Source organism: Pieris rapae, chromosome 23, assembly GCF_905147795.1.
Source record: "Pieris rapae chromosome 23, ilPieRapa1.1, whole genome shotgun sequence".
In the NCBI taxonomy this organism is placed as follows: Eukaryota; Metazoa; Arthropoda; class Insecta; order Lepidoptera; family Pieridae; genus Pieris; species Pieris rapae.
In genome coordinates, this window is record NC_059531.1 from 1,125,983 (window position 1) to 1,137,674 (window position 11,692).

Below are 11,692 nucleotides of genomic sequence, written 5' to 3' on the forward strand. Positions count from 1 at the left end.
TGCGTTTTATTCTAAAATCTACCAAGAAACCAAAATTATGACAATTAAATAACTATATAATTTAAATAACTCTCTCAGCAACTATCATCATTAAAATAAATCAAATACACAATGACACCGCAATACTCGTCGAGCGAGTTTGCTTATCTTGCCGAAGCCGCGTACAAATTATTTGAAGAAGCCTATTAGGTATGAGGGTGTGCAATTATTTAATCGATTACCATCTCAAATTCGCGATATTGGAGTGTTTGACAAATTACAAAAGGCAGTAAAGATGCATGTTAGAATGAACACAGTTGACTAAAATTAAGACGGCTTATGGCGACGTGTATCTCGCTTGTATATATACATATTAATATTGTTTCTCATATATTTTTAAGTAATTGCTAAGTACAGTGAGCCTTCTGTGCCTGTCAGACAAAAGCGTGTAAAACACACTTTTTGTGTTTTTAACACACCGTTTGGCTTATTGTAAGATGGTGGAAGGTCCAAGCCGAGAGATGCAGCCGACCCATGTTTAGATCGTATCTGCTTCTATTGTTTTTGGCATAATAACAGAGGCTACCAGTTGACTATGTGTATAAGTTTAATAAAACCAAAAACGAATACGTAAAAGTACTTTTGTTTTCAAATTTATAAAAATATAAACTAAATCAATAAATCAGTGGCGCTACAACCTCTTTAGGCCTTGGCCTCAGATTTCTGAATCTGTTTCATGATCATTTTTAAATCTAATAGGTCGACTTTTTGGGTCTAAGACATGTCAGTTTCCTCATGATGTTTTCCTTCACCTTTCGAGCAAATTTTAAATGCGCACATAGAAAGAAATTCCATTGGTGCACAGCCGGGGATCGAACCTACGACCTCAGGAATGAGAGTCGCACGCTGAAGCCACTGGCCAACACTGCTCCAAATTTATAATAATTTTGACAATTATCCCGTGACGATTTGAAATTAAACTTAGACGAAACACTTAATGTTAAGATTAAGTTTAAGTTATTAAGTTTAGTTTTATGTTATTAAACTTCATTAATAGTACTGTAATTAATTTTGGTACAAAATAAAGTTACCTACACGTTCTGTAACTATATTTATTATTTAAATTATTTAAAATTAATACTGAGACCTTCGTTTTCTTGTAACCCGTAATTAGTTTAAAAAATATGATTAATTGAATCATGTTTAATCTTTTACATATAAATGTCGTACATTTTATTATTGCTTTTTTGTGTATTGTTTTTTAGCCGTAATGCGATAACGGGGTACAGATAGCAAAAGATAGAAAATTGTGGGAAATGTACTACAACTATTTGTTAAATTATTTACAGTTATCGTCACTACATAGTATAAAACAAAGTCGCTTTCTCTGTCCCTATGTATGTTGTATGCTTAAATCTTTGAAACTACGCAACAGATTTTCATGCGGTTTTTTTAAATAGATAGATTGATTCAAGAGAAAGGTTTATATTATGTATAATAACATCCATTAAATAGTGAAAATTCCGTGATGGAATATGTCTATATGGTATATGTCGCGTATATGATCGGAGCTTTCCAGCGACGGAAATAACAATACATAATAAAAACCTGCTTTTCATCAGCATTGCACCCGTGCGAAACTGGGGCGGGTCACTAGTAGCATATTATCATAGATGTGTTTGTATTTAAATAGAGCAAAAAATCTATATTATTTTCATACCTGCCGCATTGGGTTGACCCGTAATAGCAGCTAATGAGGTAAATTAGATAAATTATGATGATTACAGGCATTATCAGGTATTATTAGAAAAATTGCGTGATTATAATCAATTGTCCTTGTGGTAGTCGGGGCAAACAATCCACGCTGAGCTTTCAAAGGGCCTTGAGTACAACAGTAAAATTCCATCTTAGAGAAGCTACTGGAACCTTCAGCCAGCCAGAATGTATGCACAGGATCCTTCCATTATTATTTTTCTCTCGGCCTACACCCTCTGTCTTTGCCGATGAGTAGGGATGCCAACAGGTTCGAATTTAATGACGTGGAATAAGTGATACCATGATGATCTTATGTTACAAAATAAACGTATTTTTTTTTACTTTTACCCAACTTCAAAAAAGAATATCAGTATGTATCTGATAATATTTGAGTATAGTGTTTACAATAGTGGCGTGCCACTCCCGTTCTTGAGGGCCAAGGTTCGATGCCCGACTGTGCATCAATTGAATTTCTGTCTATGTGCGCATTTAACTCGCTCGTACAGTGAAGAAAAACATGATGCTTTGGACATAAGCAGTCGATATGTATCGCTCCAGGCTGATCACCAGTTCTTGCCTAGTAGAGAAATAATATCATGTAAATAAATTATTGTGTTTTATGACGTTTAAATTTTGTCAATCCGTTAAAAAAGTGTTTTTCTTTAAATGTGTAAAAGTTATGTTAATAAAAGACAATACTAATAGCTTACAATAACAGTCACACTCAAAACTAACTGAATTTTCTAAACCAAATGTATATTATCACGGATTGACTCATAAGTTAATTACAAAACATGATAAAAACATCGTACCAAAGCAAAAAAGATAATCTTTGAAGATAAAACTGGTTTGATACTCGACTGAGTTCGAAGCCACACGCGCAATGCTAATATTTTTAATTTTTACGTTTATTTGTGTCTGTCAATGTGTGGATTATCGTGTTGTTGAGACATCAGAAGGTCCGGTGAAAGGATACAATGATGATGGAGTCTATGGGTTCTATAATATACCGTACGCGAAAGCTCCGACTGGAAGAGATCGATTCAAGGTATTGTAAAATAAAAAATAAATAAAATACGTTTATGTATGTATATGTGGCGGATTGTGCGGATTTTTGTAATTTATATAACTAGTTGTACCACTATTCTAGCAAATAAACGATTTGATTTGAATAAGTTCACCCGTCGGCCCGGATTCCTTGTAATCGCAAGTGCTGCGCTGTAGGTTTTGGATGATTTTTGGTGAAGAAAAAGAACCTTCCACTGCTAGCTGCCGGGTTTTTTTCCGTGCTGACAAACGGCGGCTTTATATGCACCTCCGAGACAGAAATACGCGTTCCAATATTAATTAATTAATATTTTTTCTAGGATTTATATAAAATATATACACTCTTAATTATACGTTTAAATAACAGAAAGATTTTTAACAATTACTAGCTACTACTATTACTTTAATTTTGCGCCATCTATCCTTAGAGTTTGGTAACTTCATACATGTGGATCTACAAGCACTGTTTAAGGTTGTGCCACGCTTCACCAATATGTGGAACCAGCTCAGACTTTGGGCCCTTTAAGAAAGCGGACTAATTCTTAAAAGGCCGACAAATTTTTCACATTAGGGTTGCCTGGAAGAAATCGCTTGTAAGCGATAAGGCCGCCCGTTGTCTTATAACTGAATTATGGCATTGAAAGTATCCATGGGCGGCGGTATCACTTAACATCAGGTGAGCCTCCTGCCCGTTTGCCCCCTGTTCTATAAAAAAAAACTTTTCTAACCTGTCCTTTTTTTATATGTATTTAGAATAAGGTCATAAAGTATTAATAAATATAAATAAATAAATAAATATTGCGAGACCTCTGGTAATGTCAGGGTCCATGGGTTAACATAAATTAAGTTAAAAGCCTACATGAGACTTCCTTCGTCTCATTGGCTGGACGTCAAAAATGTATTAGATTTTGGCATTAACTTACTTTGTTACATCTCACTCTTAGGTCTAACTCCAGATCTGACTCCAGTGTTGAGCTCTGAACTAAGATAAACATTAAAAGGCGGTAAAGTCGTAATATCAAATCCATAGACAATCCAGGATTGGCTGACGGTACACTATTATTATTAAAATTACCATATTACACAGATGTAGATAGAACATCTCGTAAGTTTAACGAGTAGCTTGTTAACGTAATATATAATGTAGTAAATTAGTTGATATTATTGTAAAAAACAAGATGAAAAGTATATACTTAAATTGTTAAAGGATGTGAGTCAATCATGATAATATGGTTATTTTTGTAGCCTAACAAACAGTAATAATATATATTTATTATGATTTAATCTCGACTTTAACTTACATTGTAAATAATAATTTAATATTATACATTACTGATTTGTTTCATTTTAGGATACGGCCCCCAAATTTAGGTTTTTGATTTCATGCAGTTGCAATTTTAGACAATGCAACAAAGTCGTAAAAGCTTTTTGACAATTAAACATTATTGTTAACTCGTGGTAAACAAACGTAGAGCATAATATATCGTCGCAACATGGACAGTTTTTTCAAGGAACGTGTTTGAAGCCACCATCTTCTTTGAAGTGCTTCAAAAAACACACAACACCTTTAGTCGTCTTTGGCAAAGAAAGAAAGTTGAAAGAGCCAGATTGTAGATTATTGTTTATGATCGGGAACGTAGGCATAAATTCAAGATTCGTCACTACTGATGCTGTCGTAGATGTGGTTTGACTCTCCTCAGTTGAACCTTCGCAGAGGTTACTGCACCACCTGACGGAGACCGCCTTGTCGGAAAGCATATGCGGTATCCAGAGCAAAGCTTTCTCACACCAAGCGCTTCATAGAAGATCTTCTGAAACGTTGTCTCTGAGATGCCTAGTCCTCTATCTCTGAATACGATTTGTTTTCTCAATGCAATGAAGGCGAATTTGTCCTTCGCGAGATTTGTCCGTAACACTAGTATGTCCACACTGGAATTCTAAATTCCAGTGTTCGACAGTCCGTAGACATGGCTTCATCACCGAACACAGATGTTAACTCTTCAAAACACTGAAGCCGTGTCAGGCATCTTCTACAGTTATCTTATATCTTTAAACGAGCAATTCTTGTATATATATATATATATATATATAATTGGAATCTCGGGATTGGCTCCAACGATTTTCATGAAATTTAGTATACAGGGGGTTTCGGGGGCGATAAATCGATCTAGCTAGGGATAAATGATAGAAAATAACAAAAAGGTGGTGTTTGAGAAGTCCCAATTCAAACTGAAAAATGTATCTTCCTGACATCTATCGGCGAATAATAATACTATTTTTTTTCGCAATAAATTGCTTTAACGATACAACAATATTAAATCTATATCAGCATATATAATCTATATTGTTCATATTTCATCATTTTATTAGTATGTAATTCCATTCGTACTTATATATAATTTCCAAAAACACAATTTATAAAAAAATAAAAATACCGAGCAAAGCTCGGCCATCCAGGTACTAGAAAATTATAGCACGAACATTTTCCTTAGAAAGATTAATTTTCGTACGTAGCCTGACAGATTCCAATCACAGTGACTATAGAATCGCATTCATACTTATATTTTTAACAGCTGTTTTGAGAGTCAAAATTTAAACACATTTAAAAATATAACAGTCCCAGATTCAAAATTGCCGCGTAATATTATAGAAGGAAAGGAATTTAAATATAACTCTCTTTTATTTTCTTTTCAGCCAGCATTACCAGCACCACAACGACCTTATATCCTAGAAGCTGTTGACAAAGGAATTGTGTGCCCTCAACCAAAAGATCTTTGGATGCTTTTAAATCGTAGTTTACTTATGACTGAAGACTGTCTTATTGTCAATATATTTGCACCGGATACAACTAAAACAAATTTACCAGTCTTGGTAAGTGTTCATGGCGGTGGATTTGTGATAGGTGACGGCAATCTGCTGAAATACAAGAACTTAATCAAAGACAGAGAGTTAATAGTAGTCACATTCAACTACCGTCTTGGGGCTCATGGGTTTTTATGCCTCGGAACGGAGGACGCACCCGGAAATTCCGGCATGAAGGACCAAGTCGCTCTCCTACGTTGGGTTAAAGCAAACATAGCTAATTTCGGTGGAAACCCCGATGATATCACAATTACTGGCGGCAGTGCTGGAGCAGCGTCAGTTCATTTACTCATGCTATCACCCATGTCACAGGGATTATTCAATAAGGTTATACCAGAAAGTGGTGCGGCCACAGCACCGTGGGCCGTTCAGATAGATCCTATCTGGGTAGCCCAAGAATATGCAAAAATGCTGAATTTTACCAATTATCAGGACTTAAATGCACTAGAAGAGTTCTACAAAACGGTGTCTTATGAAATTTTAGCATCTAAAGGAATGGAGCTCATGAATCAGGCTCATGCATCAATTTCTCTTGGCCCATGTCTAGAGAAGGGTTATGGTGATAAGTTCCTAACTGAGAGTCCGGTGAATATACTGAAAAGTGGAAAATATAGTAAAGTACCAATGCTGTTTGGATTTGCGAAGATGGAAGGTTTGATGAGGAAAGATAATTTTGACGTGTGGTCAGAGAGGATGAATGCGAAGTTTTCTGACTTTATACCTCTAGACCTTGATTTAGATAACGAGACTATTCAGAAGGTGAAAGAGTTCTATTTTGGTACTACACCAATTGACAAAACTAAAATTGTGGATTATATTAACTTTTTCACGGACATTGTCATCGCCTACCCAACGCTTAGATCGTTAAAGATGCATGTTGAAGCAGGTCATGATAGCATATACTTATATGAATTCTCATTCGTACATGATGATGAACCGTATATACCTTATACACAAATAAGAGGAGCTGATCATTGTGCTCAAACGCTGCATGTGGGGGATGGTAACTTGACGCATACTGATGATGGCGTATTCCCGAAGGAATGTAGGGAAATGAAAAGAATAACTCGGGAACTCTGGTACAACTTTATCACCAAGGGGTAAGTTTGTATTACAAAAATAGTTATTAAGCATTACTGATTCCTGTTTTGCCCGACATATGCTAATCATGTGTAGACTACTAAAGGATGTCAGGTCTTCGTATAATCTTTGAACATCACAAAAAAATGCCCAATATGTATTTATCCAGAAATAAATCGGACAATCTTTATATTTTCTTCTTATTCGGTACGCTCTTGACAGAGCAGTCGTGATCGCTATGTGGTAGAAGGCGCAGATGTAATGCGCTTCACGACGCTCCGCCACCGTTGCCTATTGGAGGTCATCCTGCTGCACTGATTCAGTGATTCTCCTACAGCAGACTTAATCAGTCCAACGTATAGGTGATCTGCCGCGCGTTCTTTTTATATGTAACACGATAATTTGCTGTTTTCAGGAAACCAGTGCCAGAAGGTTCAGCATTTCCATCTTGGCCTCCAGTAGGTAAGGATCTATCACCCCATATGGTGATAGACGTTCCATTGGAGCTAAAAGATGTATTACTTAAAGAGCGAATGGTCTTTTGGGACGAGATATATAAGAAGCACTATCGCCATCCTTCACCTCCGAAAATTAAACTGTCAACACGTACTGAATTATAAATAATGGGTTAACGTTTGTTTTAAGTTTTTTTTTTGTTAATTGTTTTTCATTTTTTGTACTCTACCCTCTATTAGTGTTTCTTTATCGTTGTCTCTCATTAGGGTTGCCTGGAAGAAATCGCTTGTAAGCGATAAGGCCGCATTTTGCCTTATAACTTTTGTAACTGTTTTTTTATTTTTGTTATGTGTGTTTTTGTATAAGGCGATAAAGGATAAATAAATAAAAATACTATAACGAACCAAAAAAATAAGATTTAAAGAAACCAATGGTGCTACCTTTTAGATTTTTTTTATAGAACAGGGGGCAAACGGGCACTTGATGTTAAGTGATACCACCGCCCATGGACACTCTCGATGCCAGAGGGCTCGCGAGTGCGTTGCCGGATAATATATCTATATTTTTCGGGACTCTAATTTATATAGCAATTCGGGCCAGTGGTACACAGAAAGTCCATTTGTGCACAACTGGTGATAGAAACTACGAGCTCAGAGATGAAGCACGCTGCCTGAATGAAACGAACAAATTTACAACATCATACATAGTATGACAATTTTGGTGAAAATAAATGTTACAAAAACATAAGATACATATATATTATGCAAGTTAAAATAAAAATACCAAAAAAATTGTTAAGCTTAAAAAAATTTATCAACAAAACAGCGGATTTAGTTTCAGATAGGCACTTAACAATGCTTTCTTTAAAATTGATCACTACCGAATATATCCAGCTCCGGATATGTTTTAATCCGTTAAAATCGCGAAGACTTCGAAACAACAAGACACACAAAACTTTATTTTCATAACGGTCTTGCATCTAATGTAATGATGGGTTGTGTGTTAATCTTATTCGCATACGATGTCTATGCTGATTGACAGATCAAAGTTTCTTTTATTTGGACCACAAAATTAGGTGATAACACTTACAAATTGACGAACATACAAATATAATATACAGCGGTGCAGTCCCTATAAAATGAGTATGTATTAAACGTACACTACCACAGGGACCAACTCTTTTAAATTTGTTTTGAAAATAAGTTAAGAATATATTCATTTTTAATTAGGTTGGCCATCATGCTCTATGCTGAAAAAAAAATTATTCATTGATACAGTTTGAAATGTAATTTTCGCATTCTTTATAAATCCACACACATTTTATAAGTTAACGCCGGAGCCCAATAATGTTTCCACAATCTCAGATAGAAAATAATCCGAGATTGTGGATTGTCAGACCATGACAGTCGATCGATCTCCTATCTACATCCCAATAAACCCTACGAAGACAATCAATTTTTGGCGACATAAAAAAATAAGATAGGATATGGGCATAATGCAAGTCAAGGCCGTAGAGCAGGCAAGAAGCACTGGGAAGAAACTCTTCACTCTTTTTAATCGCCAACTATCAGACATATTACAATTGTTTGAACTGGATTAAATCAATGATAAGGATAAGAATCATTTAAATAATTGATATGGTTAAAGAGTGGTTCTTCTGAAACCTGGTTGGTCGTATGCTTAGTTTAGCTGAATTGAATATTATACCAGTTAATATATATATTATCTACACTAATATTATAAAGAGGAAAACTTTGTTCGTTTGATTGTAATGAATACGCTCATAAACTACTGGACCGATTTTAAAAATTCTTTCACCATTCGAAAGCTACATTCTCCACGAGTATTATAGGTAGTATAGTATATATCCCCTATATTTAATTTTGAACAAAAATAGGGTTCCGTAAGATATTAGGGGTTTTCGGACACAAAGTGTAAAAAATCAACCAAAAAAGTTACTTATTTTGCGTACCCTGCCTAAACTATTAAAGATAGAACCATAAAATGTTCTAAGTAATTGTAGATTTTATAAATATCTACAAGTCCGCGACACACTATACCTATCTATGTCGAGTGAGGCACAATAACCATAAATGATATACATGGCAAAACAACGTTTGCCAGTTCAGCTAGTTAATGAATAAAGTCGACGTTCATTTAGCAAAAACAATAGACAAATCATTTCTATGCCGTAACTATAATCGTAATTACAAATTTTGATGAACATCACAAGCTGTATCAAAATAAGATTTAGCCAAAGCTAGATGTCGCCTTACTTTGAAAAAGAGCTCTTAGAATACATGGAGTGACCCCTAACAGACTAGCTAATGCGGGCTAAAACTCTTTCCTAGCCTTTAAAAGATTTTTCCCGAGTAAGCGGTACCTAAAGGGTGTAAATGCGATTAAGTAATGCTTCAGTGTCCACACAATGGCGTAGTGTGCACTCATGTGAGTAGAGATAGCTAGTGAATCGTGCCTTGCCGCATGAACGCAACCAGAGGGAATAGAATATAGAATATAGATAATATTTTTTTATAATTAATATTACAGATACACGTATACATGTCTTCGACATGTATTGTTAAACATATTCATAATAAAAAAAAATCAAGTCAATTGTCAGTCATAAAAGAACTGAATTTAAACAAACTACAACAAAATAATTGAAAGAAAAGAAAAAAGAAATTTGTTAGACTATAAAATTTAGTTTATAAATTATAAATGCTACCAAATTAAATAATTAAAAAACCCAACGGTGTCCATTTACTGCCTGGAAGAAAATATTTAAAATTGTTTGCATAATTTCTAGTAAATGTCTTTTTTAGTAAATTAGGTTAGACATAAATTACTTTAGATTGTAATGTGCCATGTCTTAGTATAGACTAAAGACACATGTGATTTTCAGCATTTTCGTCAGGTTTTATACCTTTTCTTGAAGGTATAAAAACCAGGACATTGATGTTTAACAAAATCTAATTAATGTTAAAACACCTTTTTTTCTCTTTATTTACAAAATAATATAGTATATCACAAAATGTTACATTAGAAAACCGCTGTGGTTTGTATTAATGTAACCATAGCAGTCTTGTTTAGGAGCGCGACAAATGCATGTTAAAGTAGTTTTTTAATTTAGAGTTTATGTTGGTCAGTGTTAGGCTAATTATTATCTGATTGGGTACCCATTTATTAGCCACGGTAGCAAATACCTCAACACTACAGAATGTTACACGAAGTTTGTATCACTTAAGTGTTTCGATCGTTTAGGAAAATAACAATGTTTAACGTCACATATATAAATAATAAAAAAGGTTTTTTAAAAAGCCTTAACCTATTCCCGTTTAATAATGATTGTGATAATAATTTTGCCCTGTAATGCAAAGTAGGTAAAATAACATTATAAAAATCGATTTAAAATAATACAGTAAATTTGTATGCAATATTTCTACAAAGGTCCGTGGGTGAATTTGAAACTAAAAGAAAGTAATCACATACATAATTCGAATATAAGAAGTGATGCCCCCCACTCCTAATATGATTTTGTCCCATTCGGTGTCGACACCCTTGGTCCGTGGGGTGGATAAGGACTATTTCCTTATAAAAAGGTTAATCAACATCAAAGCGAAGAGCTGGCAGCTAACTCAGTTTGCCTAAAGGGACTCCTTATAATAATATATTTTACTTATTATATTATATTTTTTAAGACTTTTAGTTTTGCATTCAAAAAATGTAGCTTTTACGTTGTTTAATTAATTTAATATAAAATAAACGTAAAACATAATTAAAAATCCTATCGTAAATAAGACAACACGAGTTAGTTAGTTAGTGAGTAAATAAATAAGTTAAAAAAGTACGTTTTATTAAATTTTACGTTAATTTAGCACACCATTAGTATTAATTATTACCGATTTGCGGATCCCCAGAATAATTATTACTTTTTATTATACCTACTATCTTGATATTTCGGTAATGTAAAATATAATAGCAAATTATTTTATGAATATGCAAATGCGGCATTTTATTCTCTATTACTATTCTAAATTTATTATTTTGATTTGATAGAGAATCGATGGTGATAATGACAAAATGAAAAAATAATCGGTGGTAATTAAAACCCATGCTTCTATTAATAATGCACTTATGGTTACACACAACTATGGTTGATTTACTGTAAAAATTTAATGTAAGGTTCGAATTCAGTTCCTCAAAATAATCAGAATCGATTACATAACTCGACAATGATATAATATATTTTAAAATCGTAATTTAAAAAGTATGACTATTTAAACTTCGTTCTAGTTCTTTCCTGTAGGCGGTAACAACAAAGTTCTCAATTTGTATATTATATTAATCTCCTGCACACACCTACCCCAGTCTGTGGTTTCATGACAGAGTAAGAATTTTTGGCGGGAAAACTAATTTACGTTTTATTTTATATTTAAACAACCAGACTTTTAGACATCAAACAATTTTTTTAAATAATTTTATGGCCTGGTAAACTACAAATAAAATAACA

The 11,692-nt window shown here is 34.0% G+C and overlaps 1 protein-coding gene across 1 annotated transcript; it reads left to right on the top strand.

Moving 5' to 3' along the window:
• Nucleotides 1-2,570: 2,570 nt before the first annotated feature.
• Nucleotides 2,571-7,359, top strand: LOC111003139 (cholinesterase 1). Its single transcript, XM_022273504.2, has 3 exons — nt 2,571-2,782; nt 5,476-6,743; nt 7,139-7,359. The coding sequence occupies exons 1-3, from the start codon at nt 2,618-2,620 to the stop codon at nt 7,341-7,343; spliced, it is 1,638 nt and encodes a 545-aa protein (XP_022129196.2). The 5' UTR covers nt 2,571-2,617; the 3' UTR covers nt 7,344-7,359.
• The last annotated feature ends 4,333 nt before the right edge of the window (nt 7,360-11,692 follow it).